The following is a 15,372-nucleotide window of genomic DNA, read 5'->3' on the forward strand; positions in this document are numbered from 1 at the left end:
GCTCATAATGATTGAAGTATTGATTTCACATAGATGATATGGACACTTGATTAGCTCCCTATCTATGAAAATTCATTAAGAAAAGAGGCCAGAGTAGGAAAAAATTAGCTTTAAGAGTCAAACGTACAGACAGACATCTTTGATACTATTAACATTTCACAATTATTTTGAACGCCGTCTTCTCAGGTACGTAAATTCACCTTTAGCTGAGCGGAGAAGATGGAGTATAACGTTTAATCTCGGAAAGTTAAAGGTTTTGAAAAGAATTCAATAAGAAAAGGAAAGTTTTGATTTAAATCCATGCACTCAATAACACAATGTTTGTTTTATTATATCAGTATCAATGACATTTTAAAACATTCATAAGCAATATGGATATTTTTCTGATGACACAGCAAAATTAAGTTTTCAACTGTTTATAGCAAGGAGAACTGAGCTAGGCGCCAGGAAATGCTGTGATGGAGAGAAAAATGTACACCACAGAGAAAGAAATTGTTGGTTGATGCAACTCATCTACCAAAGAGGTGGATAAAGCCATTATTTCTTTCGCTTTCTTCTACTAACATTCATAAGAGTATAATTTACGTCAAGAGATTATATATTCTCTTGCGCGCGTATATCTTTCCTTCAATTAATAATTAATGCATTCAGAGTAAATTTTGGTAGCATGTGAAATACTTTTTAAAAGTTTTGGTTTATGTTTCCATTACCTTTCCTTTATTTTATTTTTCTACGTGACTAGCAAAAAATAATATCGACAAATCCTCTAGCAGAAATTTAAGCGACGAGCGTTCTCTATCGGTCGGCTTTGCACTAAAAGTACTTCTGCGATCGTGTATAACTCGAGGATGGTTTAACTCCATGGACAGCAAAGTGCTTGTCTGATTGTTTGCTTCATTGCTCGTCTCACTTCACTAATCTTCCAGCAATAGAGAAACGGGTTTAAAGTCGAGTTAAAGTGAACTAAGATAACTGTCATTGCCGATGCGACGCCTAATTGTGATGAGTATGTTGTACTATAAGTGAGAACAATTCTCACAATAAGGTATGGTGTGTAACAAACAACTAATACTGACTGTACCCACAGTGCACTGTGTACTGCCTTTCTGTATCGCGCCATGTTCAATAACCTTGGTTGGCTCGGCTTTTGTTGAACATGATCTTGTTCTTGTGCCTGATGATTTCTAAGAGTGCGAAATATCTTTGTGTACGAGGCGAGTGAAATAAGCAGTAAAAGTGGTATCAATATGTAGGTACACAAAGCGGTTATACGCTGATGATCGAAAACAGTGCATAAAGAGGCGACAAGGCATAAAACCCAAAAACTAGCTATAATGATATAAACACTCTTCAAAGTTACAATCTCTTTGTATCTCAGCCCCGACAGCAGGGCGAGAAGTCTGTCCACGCTTATTGCCGCCATCGTCAACAAAGAAACTCCACATAATACTGAGCCTATGATGTAGGCTGCTTCCACTGCGTAATGACAAAGAGTCCAATGTTCGTGAACCACGGACATCCAATAGGTAACAGCGAGAGGCTGGACAACAAGACCAACCAACAGATCAGTTGTTGCCAGACAACGATACAAGAGTTTGGACGGCGGATGAAGGAAAGATTCCTTGTGAAGGGCAACAAGGATAAGAGAATTGCCAAGAAATGTTGTGATGGAGAGGAGAATGTTGACTGTTGCGAAAGATGCTGGTTGAAGCCCACCCACCAAAGAGGGGCTGCATATCAGTTCTTCAATTATTTTTGACAGTGTTCCACCTCTGCTGAACTTTGTTGTCGACATAATTCTGCATTCGTTTCCTCTGTTCTTGCAACGAAAAAATATTTCGTCTAACTGAAACCTTCCTTTAATATACACATTAAGACTTCCTCCCTCGCGTTTAATCATTCAAAATGCGTCAGAAATTTGCAGCTAAGATTGGAACGAGTAATGTGTCGTCTAAACAGTACACATCTAGCCACGATTAATGACATCTCATACTTCAATTAATGATATTCATATACACGTAGAGAATTCTTCATCAGCGTCAACTCATTTAAAATACGTCAGAAAATTGATGTAATTCCCTTTCTTCATCTCTTTGGTCAACAAGATAAGAAAAATGGGAGCTAACTGAAAATAGAGGAGGAGGAGAAACCATTGTTTTGTACCAGCCATGATGGCCCTACGCGCTCGGTATCAAAACGAGAAACAAAACAGAAGAAAAGCAGGAAATTACTTTTTTAAACAATTTTTCGCTGTTTCTTTTACATTCTCTATTTGTTCTCCTCCTTTCGCCAAAAGATTTAAAGTGATAGTCCTGGAAAAAATTATATAACAAAGTTCGCCTAAATTTTTCTCTGCCAACGCTTCCATGTACACAGCAATGACTGAATTCTTCATGTCTTAATTCCCCTGAGCGATTGGCCATTCTCCTCCGATGATCAGAGTTATATGACTGTGCTAAAGTGAGCATAATAATCTATTGATCGCGAAGGAAAATGAACGAATGGATACTTAAAAACTATCAACACTCGATAAAAATATTTAACAATTATTTGCCGAAGATGAAGTGAATATTATTATTATTGAATAATTCCCGTGACGATATCGAGTTAAAAACTACACCTTGTTAAACTTACATAGACAACATTTATTATTTATGAAACCACGATCACTCTTGGTTACGTGTTAAGTAACCCCCCCGCGTATCTTTCAAGCTCTCCAAACTTCCTGCGTGCATCGTATATTAATGACCGTTCACTGACGCACGAAGCAATTGTTAAAAATACCCTGTCAAAGATTAGGAAAAATTAGTTAACCACCACAGACACGCCCCCTCGTTTTAAGTTGGAAAAAAATGTCGATGTTGCAAAATAATTACTCTCCATAAATTCAACATTTTATTTCGGCTTCAAATTAGACATTTCATTTACCAACGGAGGATTAGCCGACAGAAAAATCAGACGAAAGACTTAATCGCTAAAATATGCGTCAATCCCTCCTTTAACAATAGTTCTTTCTTAAGGAATTTTCTTTCTGATCCTCCATGATAATTCAGTACCTTGATAATTAAACAAGAACATGTTCGTCGCAACCAGCTGTTGATTTCAGTTAATAACGTTTTAGTTGAAATTTAAATTGGAATTGAAAGGGAATTCCCTCGCCAATACGATATGGGACTCCCAAGTCTAAAAAGATCTATTTTATCACTTCTTTAATGGGTGAAATAAACAATGATTAGATGCTATAATATTGAAGCAAAGTCTGAGCTCACACAAAAGCTTTGAAAACTCCTCAATAAAAAAATTATAGAACTTGGCGACAGCAGTTAAGCGCTTAGAAATGAAGGAAATAAAATTCGTGAGACAAACCTAAAGATACACCAGCGACAAACGGGACATATGGTGACCTCTATACAAATGATGCCAAACTTGTTTTTCGCCGTTGCCAATATAATTTCATAACATCGATCGATCTGTAAAAAAATTCTGTAATGAACAGAGATGGTCAATTTTATTGCGTATACTTTCATAACCTTCAGTTAAATATACAAGTACCGAAAACTTCTTCACATAAGCTTTACGGATAGTTTTCTGATGACAAAACAAATATTCAAGACTAAAACTGGAGCGTCTCTTTTGGCAATATGGCGTCGACATCAACGTCGGGCGCTTTCTTTTAATTGTAGGAAAACTAGTTGAAATAGTTTTCTCGAAACACTCAACATCGGCTTTAAAAACATCTCTTAAACTACTCTTCTGCATAACAAACAACTAATGCTAACTGCACCCACAGTGCATTGTGCACTGCCTTTCTGAATCGCGCCATGTTCAGTGCATTCGTTTGGCTCGGCTGTTGTTGATCTCCTAATTGTGCTTGGTGATATCTAAGAGTGCAAAAAATCTTTGTGTACGATGCGAATGAAATTACCAGGCAAAATGATATAACTAGGCAGCTGTACAAAAAGATTGTAAGGAGATAAAAAATTGCACATAAAGAGGCGACAAGAGTAAAAACCCAAAAGGTAGTTACAATTATATACGTGCGCTTCAAAGTTACAATTTGTTTGTATCTCAGCCCCAACAACAGGGCAAGAAGTCTGTCCATGCATATGGCCGTCATCGTCATCAAAGACACTAAAATCAATACATAGCTTGTGACGTAGCCTGCGTCCCTTGCGTAACGACAAAGGCTCCACTGTCTTGAACCACGGACATCCAACATAGAGAATTTAGAGGCTGAGCAACAAGACCAACCAACAGATCAGTGGTTGCCAGAGAACGATACAGGAGCTTGGACGGCGGATGGAGACAAGATTTTTTGTGAAGGGCAACAAGGATAAGAGAATTTCCTGCAAATGCTGTGATGGAGAGGGGAATATCAACCGCTAAGAAACAAATTGATAGTTGTTGTTGAAGCCCACCCATCAAAGAAGGAAAGCATAGCAGTTCTTCAAATGATTTCGTGTGACTTCTACTGCTACTGAAATATGTTGTTGACATAATTCTGTCTTCGGCGTTTCCCTTTTCTTGTAGGTTTCTGTTCTTGCAACGAACCTTAGGCTGCTTCTGTTATGAAATAGCAATTAAAGGCAAATGTAGAAACATCTGTATGTATCAGTTATTTCTTTCGCTTTCTTATAATAACATTCATGAGAGTATAATTTCAGTCAAGAGATTAAAGAAGATTATATATCCTCTTGTGCACGTTCATCTTTCCTTCGATGAATATTTTATGCATTCAAAATAAAGTTTGGTAGCATAAAAAATATTTTTTAAAAGCTTCAGTTTGTGTCTCCATTGCTTTCCATTTATTTGTTTTACGTGACTAGCAAAAAATATTATCGACAGACCTCGAACAAAAATTTAAGCGACAAGCGTTTTCTATCGGTCATCTTAATAAAGTACTTATACGATCATGTTTAACTCGAGGATGGTCTAACTGCATGGACAGCAAAGTGCTTGTCTGATTGTCTGCTTCATTCTTCGCCTCACTTCACTTATCTTCCAGCAGTAAAGAAACGGGTTTAACGTCGAGTTAAAGTAAACAAGGATAGTTGCCATTTCCCCTGTGATGACTAATTGTGATGAATATGTTGTACCATAAGTGACTACAATTGCCACTATATAGTAAGGTGTATAACAAACAACTAATACTAACTGAACCCACAGTGCACTGTGCACTGCCTTTCTGTATCGCGCCATGTTCAGTGCATTTGGTTGGCTCAGCTGTTGTTGAATATGATCTTGTACTTGTGCCTGATGATGTCCGAGAGTGCGAAAAATCTTTGTGCACGAGGCGAGTGAAATAAGCAGCGAAAGTGGTACCAATATCAAGGCATACAAAGCGGTTATTCGCTGATCGAAAATGGTGCATAAAGAGGCGACAAGACATAAAACGCAGAAGCTAGCTATAATGATATAAACGTGTTTTAAAGTTACAATCTCTTTGTATCTCAGCCCCGACAACAGGGCGAGAAGTCTGTCCACGCTTATTACCGCCATCGTCAGCAAAGAAACCCCACGTAATGCTGCGCCTGTGATGTAGGCTGCTTCCACTGCGTAATGACAAAGGCTCCAGTGTTCGTGAACGACAGACATCCAATAAGCTACATGGAGAGGCTGAACAACAAGACCAACCAACAGATCAGTTGTTGCCAGACAACGATACAAGAGTTTGGACGGCGGATGAAGCGAAAATTCTTTATGAAGGGCAACAAGAATAAGAGAATTCCCTAGAAATGTTGTGATGGAGAGGAAAATGTTGACTGCTGCGAAAGAAACTGATTCTTGTTGAAGCCCGCCCACTAAAGAGGGTGAACATAGCAGTTCTCCAAATGTTTTCGTCTGTGTTCCACTCTTACATAAATTTTTTATCGAAATTATTCGATATTCCTTTTCCGTTTTTCTTGTACTGAGGTTATCTGTTCTTGCAACGAGAAATATTTCGTCTAAACAGGAAACGCCTAACGATGATAACTAAAATTTTCCTTTGATAAACACATTCAAGACTTCCTAACTAGCGTTCAGTAATTATTTAAAATGCGTCCAAAATTTGCAGCTGTGGGATGCCTCAGGTTTGAAACTGATACTGATTAATGCCCACCCTATAAAGAGGGAGAGTATAGCAGTTCTTCAATTGTTTTCGTCTGTGTTCCACCTCTAATGAAATTTGTTGTAGTTATTACTCTGCATTCGTTCCTTTTTTCTTGTAGGTTACTTAAGATTGCAACGAGTGATCAGTATTTCGCCTAAACTTCGAAGTGCCTCAGTTATGAAATGGAAATAAGTAGAAAATGGAGACCAGGAAATTTATAATGTGACATTTTGTTCTGGATTTATCTCCTTAAAAGCCTTAGTTTAAATGCGAGAGTCTTTAGTGCGCCACATCTGCATGTTTGTCTAATCGACAGAGTTTAATTTAAGCTTGAATTAGCATCTAGAGTCAAACGTGTAGACATCTGTGATGATATTATTATTTTATTTGAAAATCCATCTTCTCAGGAAGAAATAAATTTACGGCTGAGTGAAGAGGTTAAACTGTTATTTTGAATTTCGTAAAAACGATAATACACTGTTTTTAAGTGACAACATCTCTAAAATTCAGTGATAGCAACGAGACAAATATTTTGTTTACACGGCAATTGCACGACGATGATTTCTGGAACCCTTTTTCCTACGTGACATCTTAAATAAAAACTTCCCGACTATTGTTTACACGTTTGAAATACGTCTGAAAATCGTTTGCTGTGTCAAAAAAGCCTTTGCTTTGTGTCTAACTTGTCACTGATGAACATCACGTATGAAATACGAATAAGAGGCAAATATTTAAAGACATTTTTAAGATTATGTTTTTCATGTTGCAACAAACAATTCCTCTTTATTTAGCCTGCGAGAAGGCACTCACTATTAGGGCTTCAGTACGAGTTACTTCGCCCATGAATAAGTTTGAGACTTTGAACAACACGACCCGGGGTCGAGGGAACGCCGTGCCGCAGTGCTAATAATGGGAACGATGTTTATACAACCTAGTTTAATCGAGTTGGGTGTCAATCAAACGTCCATATCATTTGCGTGAATAAGATTGAGCCATGGCCACAGATACAAACTTATTTCAAAATATTTGACTTAAAATGTGTCATTAGTAACATTTTGTGGCTCTTTTACCTCCGTTTCGTCTCCGACAAAACGAGAAACAAAACAGAAGGAAAGCAGGAAATTACTTTTTTGAACAATTTTTCGCTGTTTCTTTTACATTCTCTATTTTTTCTTCTCCTTTCTCCAAAAATTTTACAATGATTGTCCTGGAAAAATTATATAACAAAGTTCGCCTAAATTTTTCTCTGCCAACGCTTTCATTTACACAGCAGTGACTGAATTCTTCATGTCGTAATTCCCCTAAGCGATTTGCCATTCTCCTCCGATAACCAGAGTTATATGACTGTGCTAAATTGAACATGATAATCTATTGACCGAGAAGGAAAATGAAGGAATGGATACCTAAAAACTATCAACACTCGATGAAATATTTAGCAATCATTTGCCGAAGATGAAGTGAATATTGTTGAATAATTCCCGAGACGAAGTCGAGTTTAAAACTACACCTTGTTAAACCTACATAAACAACATTTATTATTTATGAACCTACGATCACTCTTAGTTGCTTGTTAAGTAACTCCCGCTTATCTTTCAAGCTCTCCAAACTTCGTGCGTGTATCGTATATTAATGACCGCTCACTGACGCACGAAGTAATTGTTAAAAATACCCTGTCAAAGATTAGGAAAAATTAGTTAACCGCCACAGACACCCCGCCTCGTTTTAAGTTAGAAAAAATTTCGTTTTTGCAAAATAATTGCTCTCTATAGATTCAACATTTTATTCCGGTTTCAAATTAGTCATTTCATTTACTAACGGAGGATTAGCTGAAAGAAAAATCCGACAAAAAACTTAATCGCTAAAAGATGCGTCAATCCCTCTTTTAACAAGAGTTCTTTCCCAGAGAATTTTGTTTCTGATCCTCTATGATAATTCAGTAGCTTGATAATTAAAAAAGAATATGTTCGTCGCAACCAGCTGTTGATTTCAGTTAATAACGTTTCAGTTTAATTTCAAATTAGCATTGAAAGAGAACTCCCTTGACAAACACAAAGACATGGACTATACTTTTTGTTTTACAATACTATGTGGGACTCCTAAGTCCTAAAAGATCTATTTTATCACTTCTTTAATGGGTGAAATAACCATGTCGTTTTTAGGCCGATAATTAGATGGTATGATATTGAAGCAAAGTCTGATCTCATACAAAAGCTTTGAAAACGACTCAATAAAAAAAATTTGTGGAACTTAGGGACAGAAGTTAATCACTCAGAAATGAAAGAAATAAAATCCGTAAAACTCAGAGACAACCTAAAGATACACCAGCGACAAACTGGACATATGGTGACCTCTATACAAATGATGCGGAAGTTGTTCCTCGCCGTTGCTAATATAATTTCAGAACGTCGATCGATTCGTAAAAAAATTCTGTAACAAACAGAGATGGTCAATTTTATTTCGTATACCTTCGTAACCTTTAGTTATATATACAAGTACCGAATACTTCTTCACATAAGCTTTACGGATATTTTTCTGATGACAAAACAAATTCAAAACTAAAACTGGAGCGTCTCTTTTGGCAATATGGCGTCAACATCAACGTCAGGCGCTTTCTTTTAAATATAGGAAAACTATTTGAAATAGTTTTCTCGTAACACTCAACATCGGCCTCACATATCTTAAACTACTCTTTGAAGTTTTATCCGATGTCTTCATATTGCTAAGAGGAGAAAACATGAAATTAAAATGTTTGCATATCTTCTCTTCGATTATGACATCTTGTATTTTAGCATAGCGACAAGAAACCATATTTTTGAACACACATAGCTACGGTTACCTAGTCTGTCGTTAAATTGTTCTTAGAGATATAAAGACTATTGACAACAGCTTGCGCAACTATTCTATTGAGCGACTTATTTCTTTTATCCAGTAATCGTGACTTAATAAGTCTGCTTTGAAAGTCTGAAGAACAACCCGAGGAAGACCTAACTCAGCAAAGTGCTTCCTTTAATTGTCTGCTTCACTGATCGTCTCACCTCACTCATCTTCCAGCAGTATAGGAACGGGTTTAACGCCGAGTTAAAGTTAATTAAAATAACTGCTACTTTCCATGTGACCACTAAGAGTAATGAATATTTTTTTAATCTCACACAGATGATATGGACATTTGATTAGCTCCCTATCGATGAAAGTTCATTCGGAAACGTGACCAAAATGGGTTAGTTAGTTATATGAGTCAAACGCACAGACATCTTTGATACTATTGGTATTTCACAATTATTTTAAACGCCGTCTTCTCAGGTACGTAGAAATTCACCTTTAGCTGAGCGGAGAAGATGGAATCTTACGTTTAATCTCGGAAAATTAGGGGTTTTGAAAAGAATTTGATAAGAGAAGGTAAGTGTTTATTTAAATCCATGCACCCACTTACACAATGTTTGTTTTATTATATCATTATAAAATGTTCAAACATTCATAAGCAATATGGATATTTTTCTAATGAAAAAACAAATTAAAGTTTACAACTGTTTATAACAACGACAAGAGAGTTGCCACGAGATGGGGACAATGTACACAGCACAGAAAGAAATTGTTGGTTGATGCGACTCAACTACCAACAGGTGGATAAAGCCATTATTTGTTTCGCTTTCTTATAATAACATTCATGAGTATAATTTACGTCAAGAGATTATAAGAGATTACATATTCTCTTGTGCACGTTCATCTTTCTTTCGATTAATAATTGATGCATTCAAAATAAAGTTTAGTAGCATGTAAAATAATTTTTAAAAGTTTTGGTTTGTGTCTCCTCTTTGTCCTAGCAAAATATATTATCGACAGACCTCGAACAAGCCCGAGAATTTAAGTGCCATACGTTCTCTATTGGTCAGCTTTGCACTAAAAGTACTTATACGATCATGTTTAACTCGAGGATGGTCTAACTCCATGGACAGCAAAGTACTTGTCTGATTGTCAGCTTCATTCCTTGTCTCACTTCACTTATCTTCCAGCAGTAAAGAAACGGGTTTAACGTCGAGTTAAAGTAAACAAAGATGGTTGCGATTTGCAATGTAAAGAATACGAGTGATGAGTATTTTGTGCTGTAAATGAATACAGTTCCCACTATATAGCATGGTGCATAGCAAACAACTAATGCTAACTCTACCCACAGTGCACTGTACACTGCCTTTCTGTATCGCGCCATGTTCAGTGCATTTGGTTGGCTCGGCTGTTGTTGAATATGATCTTGTACTTGTGCCTGATGATGTCTGAGAGTGCGAAAAATCTTTGTGCACGAGGCGAGTGAAATAAACAGTGAAAGTGGTATCAATATCAAGGCATACAAAGCGGTTATTCGCTGATCGAAAATGGTGCATAAAGAGGCGACAAGACATAAAACCCAAAAGCTAGCTATAATGATATAAATGCGCTTCAAAGTTACCATCTCTTTGTATCTCAGCCCCAACAACAGGGCAAGAAGTCTGTCCACGCTTATTGCCGCCATCTTCAGCAAAGAAACTCCACATAATGCTGCGCCTGTGATGTAGGCTGCTTCCCCTGCGTAATGACAAAGACTCCAATGTTCGTGAACCACCGACATCCAATAAGTAACACGGAGAGGCTGAGCAACAAGACCAACCAACAGGTCAGTTGTTGCCAGACAACGATACAAGAGCTTGGACGGTGGATGGAGGGAAGATTCTTTGTTAAGGGCAACAAGGACAAGAGAATTCCCAAGAAATGTTGTGATGGAGAGGAGAATGTCAACTGCTGCGAAAGAAACTAATGCTGATTGAAGTCCACCCACCAAAAAGGGGGAGCATAGCAGTTCTTCAGTTGCTGTCGTCTGTGTTCCACCTCTACTGAAATTTGTTGTCGACATGATTCTGCATTCGTTTCCTCTGTTATTGCAACGAGTAATATTTTGTCCACACAGGACTCACCGAACGATGATAACTGAAACCTTCCTTTAATAAATAAGTTAAGACTTCCTCACTAGCGTTTAATTATTTAAAATGCGTCAGAAATTTGCAGCTATGGGATACCTCAGGTTTGAAACTGATGCTGATTGATGCCCACCCTCTAAGGAGGGAGAGCATAGTAGTTCTTCAATTGTTTTCGTCTGTATTCCACCTCCACTGAAATTTGTCGTAAATATTATTCTGTATTCGTTCCTTTTTTCTTGTAGGTTATCTGAGATTGCAACTAGCAATATTTCGTCCTAACAGCCTACATCCAGTCCTCACCAGCGTCTACTCATTTAAAATACGTCAGAAACCTTCGAAGTGCCTCGGGTATGAAATGGAAATAGGTAGAAAATGGAGAGACATTTGTGGTATCATTCCAAAAGAACGACGAACTGATAGAGTGCTAACCAGGTGTCCATAATGATTTGTGTGTAGTTCACACTTATTTGATATTGTTTGATACTGTTTATTTTGGTAGGTTAAGTTGAGTTCAACTTCAAATAAGCATTAAAAGTGAATTCCTTTGGCAAGCACACAGACATCAGTAATATTTCGTTTGACGATATGATAAGGAAAGTCTCTATGTCAGTTATTGAATGACAGCATAAGAGGTTTAAGCGATAAATTTAAATATATTGTCATTATTTTGGGCCGGTAATTATCCGCTGTATTGTGGTAAATTCTGAATTCCGAAAAAGCTTCGGGAAATGCGTTCAAGGAAAAGGAGTGAAAGTTAGCGACAGTTAATCACTCGTTGACGGCAACTTAAACATAGACCAGCATTAAACTGGCTCTATTAAATATTTCAAAAGTTGACAACATTCATGTTATGACGTAATCTGTGATAGCAACTAGAAAAATATTTCGTTTAAACGCCAATTGCATAACGACGCTCACTGGAACCCTATTTCCTACATAAAATCTCAAATAAAGACTTCCTGACTATTGTTCACACATTTGAAATACGTCAGAAAATTGTCATGTACATCACGTATAAAATAGGGATATGAGGCAAATATTGAAAGACATCTTAAAAGATGATTTTTTTCATGGTCCAATAAACAATCCCGCTTTAATTAGCCTGCGGGAAGGAACTCACTATGAAGGCTTCAATACGAGTTACTTCGGCGCCTGAGTAAGTTTTAGGCTTTTAGTAACACGACTCGGGAGCGAAGGAACGCCGTGCCGCAGTGTCAATAATGGGAACCTGGAACCATCGAAGGCCGATGTTTACACGACCTAGTATCATTGATAGGGTGTCAATCAAATGTCCACGTCATTTGTGTAAGGTTGCGCCCTGACTCATATCTGCCTCAGCAAGCTGAAAATAAGGAAGGTTTAAGCTAAGGATGTCAAATCCATGACAAACTTTTTAGAGATTGTCCAGGAAAAATTATGTGCCAAAATTAGCTTTAGTTATGAAATTTTCCTCTGCCAACTTCTTGTCCAAGAATAGAGGAAAAAAAATTAGTTGGATACCTGGCAGGCGTCTGAATTTCTTCAGGTCATAATTTCCCCTGAGCGACTCACCATTCTCCTCCGATAACCAGAGTTATATGGCTTTGCTAAAGTGACCATGATAATCTATTGATTTAGAAGGAAAGTAAGGAATGGATCCTTAAAAACTACAAACAATCGACAAAAATATCAAACAATTATTTGCCGAAGATGAAAAGAATATTGTTGAATAATTCCCGCGACGAAGTCTAGTTAAAAACTACAACTTGTTAAACCTACATTAACAGCATTTATTATTTATGAACTTACGATCATTCTTGGTTGCGTGTTAAGCAACTCCCACGTGTCTTTCAAGCTCTCCAAACTATATTCGTATATTAATGACCTTAGAAACAATTGTTGAAAATACCCTGATAAAGATTAGGAGAAATTAGTTAACAACCACAGACACGCCGCCTCGTTTTAAGTTTGGGGTCAAATCAAATTTCTTTTTGTAGAATAATTACTCTCTATCGATTCAACATTTTATACCGGCTTCGAATCAGTCATTTCATTTACCAACGGAAGATTAGCTAACAGACAAAACAGACGAAAGATTTCATCGCTAAAAAGATGCGTCAATCCTCGCTTTAACAAGAGATCTTTCCAAGGGAATTCTCTTTCTAATTTTCTTTGATAATTCAGTACAGCGACGTAGAGACATCTGTGGTATCAAATAAACAAGAACATGTTTGTCGTAATCAGCTGTTGGTTTCAGTAGATAACGTTTCAGCCGGTTTAATTTCAAATTAACACTGGAAGGAAATTCTCTTCAGAAACAGAAAGACATGGGCTATTTTTTTTGTATTACAATACGATATGGGATTCCTAAGTCTGAAAAGATCTATTTTATCACCTCTTTAAAGGGTGAAATAACCATGTCGTTTTTAGGGCGATGATTAAATGGTATGGTATCAAAGCAAATACTGACCTTATACAAAGTCTTTAAAAAAGACTCGATAAAAAAGTTTGTGGAACTTAGGGACAGCAGTTAATCGCTCGGAATTGGAAGAAATAAAATCCATAAGACTCAGAGACAACTTAAAGATTCACCAGCAACAAACTGGATATATGGTGACCTCTTTAAAAATTGATGCGAAACTCGAATTTCGCCGTCGTCAATATAATTTCAGAACATCGATCGATCTCGAAGAAAAAACAGAGATGGTCAATTTTATTCCGTATACTTTCGCAACCTTTAGTTGAATATACAAGTAACAAAAACTTCTTCGCATAAGCTTTTCGGATATTTTTCTGATCAGAAAACAAACAAATTGGACTGTCTCTTTTGGCAATATGGCGTCAACATCAACGTCAAGCGTTTTCTTTTAATTATAGGAAAACTTGCTGAAATAGTTTTATCGTAACACACACCATCGGCCTCAAACACATCTCTTAAACTACTCTTTCAAGTTTTATCTGATGCCTTCTTATTACTAAGAGGAGAAAACATGAAAGTAGAATGTTTGCATATATTTTCTTCGATTATGACATCTTGTATTTTAGCATAGCGGCAAGAAACCTTATTTTTGAAAACACATAGCTACGGTTATCAAGTCTGTCGTTAGATTGTTCTCAGAGACATATCGACAACAGCCTGCGCAACTATTCCATTGAGCCACTTTATCCAATAACCTATCTGACGACTGCCCTCCAACAATAATCATGACTTAATAAGTCTACTTTGAAAGTCTAAAGAACCATTAAAGGAAGACCTATTTCAGCTTCACTGCTTGTCTCACTTCACTAATCTTCCAGAAATAAAGAAAAGGGTTTAAGGTGGAGTTAAACGAAAGGAAAATAACTGCCCTTCTCCGTGCGACGATCAAGAGTAATGAATTTTTTTTAGTAAGAGTGATCACAACTCCCTCTGTATATACTGGTAAATAACAAACAACTAATGCTGACTGCACCCACAGTGCACTGTATACAGCCTTTCTGAATCGCGCCATGTTCAGTGCGTTTATTTGGCTCGGCTGTTGTTGACTTCGTACCTGTGCTTGATGATATCTCAGAGTGCGAAAAATCTTTGTGTACGATGCTAGTGATATTACCAGGCAAAATGCTGTCACTAGGTAGCCGTACAAAAAGATCATACGGTGATAACAAATTCCACATAAAGAGGCGACAGGGGTAAAAACCCTAAAGGCAGTTACAATAATATACGTGCGCTTCAGTTACAATTGGTATCTCAGCCCCGACAACAAGGCGAGAAGTCTGTCCACGCTTATGGCCGCCATAGTCATCAAAGACACTAAATATAATTCAGAGCCAGTTGATAGTTGTTGTTGAAGACCACCTACCGAAGAGGGAGAGCATAGCAGTTCTTTAAATGATTCGGTGCAGTTCGACCGCTACTGAAGTTTGTTGTCGACATAAGTCTGTCTTCGGTGTTTCCTCTTTCTTGTAAGTTTCTATTCTTGCAACGGAAAATAGTACAAAGGATTACTGAATCCTTACTTCCTAACTAACAATCGCATCAAAACTTAATACTCATTTAAAATGCATTAGGAAATTTTCAATTGGGTCGAAATAATTAATTTTTTTCGGAAACTTTGGGGTGCCTCTTTTATGAAATAGCAATAAAGGGCAAATATGGAAACATCTATTACTTTGGTGTTTTTACGGTGCGACAAAGAGCCGCTCTCTACCAGAATCAAATTCCAATATAATAGATTGCTAATCAAGGGCCATATCTGTCGTGTGAAGTTAAAACTTGAATCATTATCAGCTACGGAAAGCTGAAAATGCAAAAGCTCAAGCTGGCGATGTCAATTGTACTAGGAGAAAATTTAATTCGTGACAATCACCCAATGT

At 37.2% G+C, this 15,372-nt stretch overlaps 3 protein-coding genes across 3 annotated transcripts; all 3 read right to left on the reverse strand.

Moving 5' to 3' along the window:
- Positions 1-310: 310 nt before the first annotated feature.
- LOC149038058 (melanocyte-stimulating hormone receptor-like) lies at positions 311-2,010 on the reverse strand. The gene has a single exon (XM_089188549.1). It carries the CDS (start codon positions 1,898-1,900, stop codon positions 854-856), a length of 1,047 nt encoding a protein of 348 aa, XP_089044675.1. The 5' UTR covers positions 1,901-2,010; the 3' UTR covers positions 311-853.
- A 1,478-nt stretch (positions 2,011-3,488) lies between these two features.
- LOC149038059 (melanocyte-stimulating hormone receptor-like) lies at positions 3,489-9,135 on the reverse strand. The gene is made up of 2 exons (XM_089186429.1): positions 9,127-9,135; positions 3,489-5,973 (listed from the first exon to the last, which is right to left on the reverse strand). The coding sequence occupies exons 1-2, from the start codon at positions 9,133-9,135 to the stop codon at positions 4,933-4,935; spliced, it is 1,050 nt and encodes a 349-aa protein (XP_089042555.1). The 3' UTR covers positions 3,489-4,932.
- Positions 9,136-9,811: 676 nt separating this feature from the next.
- LOC149038060 (melanocortin receptor 4-like) lies at positions 9,812-11,334 on the reverse strand. Its single transcript, XM_089188550.1, has one exon. The coding sequence runs from the start codon at positions 10,971-10,973 to the stop codon at positions 10,029-10,031; it is 945 nt and encodes a 314-aa protein (XP_089044676.1). The 5' UTR covers positions 10,974-11,334; the 3' UTR covers positions 9,812-10,028.
- Between the last annotated feature and the right edge of the window lie 4,038 nt (positions 11,335-15,372).

The sequence above is a fragment of the Pocillopora damicornis genome, chromosome 11, assembly GCF_964200805.1.
Source record: "Pocillopora damicornis chromosome 11, jaPocDami1.2, whole genome shotgun sequence".
In the NCBI taxonomy this organism is placed as follows: Eukaryota; Metazoa; Cnidaria; class Anthozoa; order Scleractinia; family Pocilloporidae; genus Pocillopora; species Pocillopora damicornis.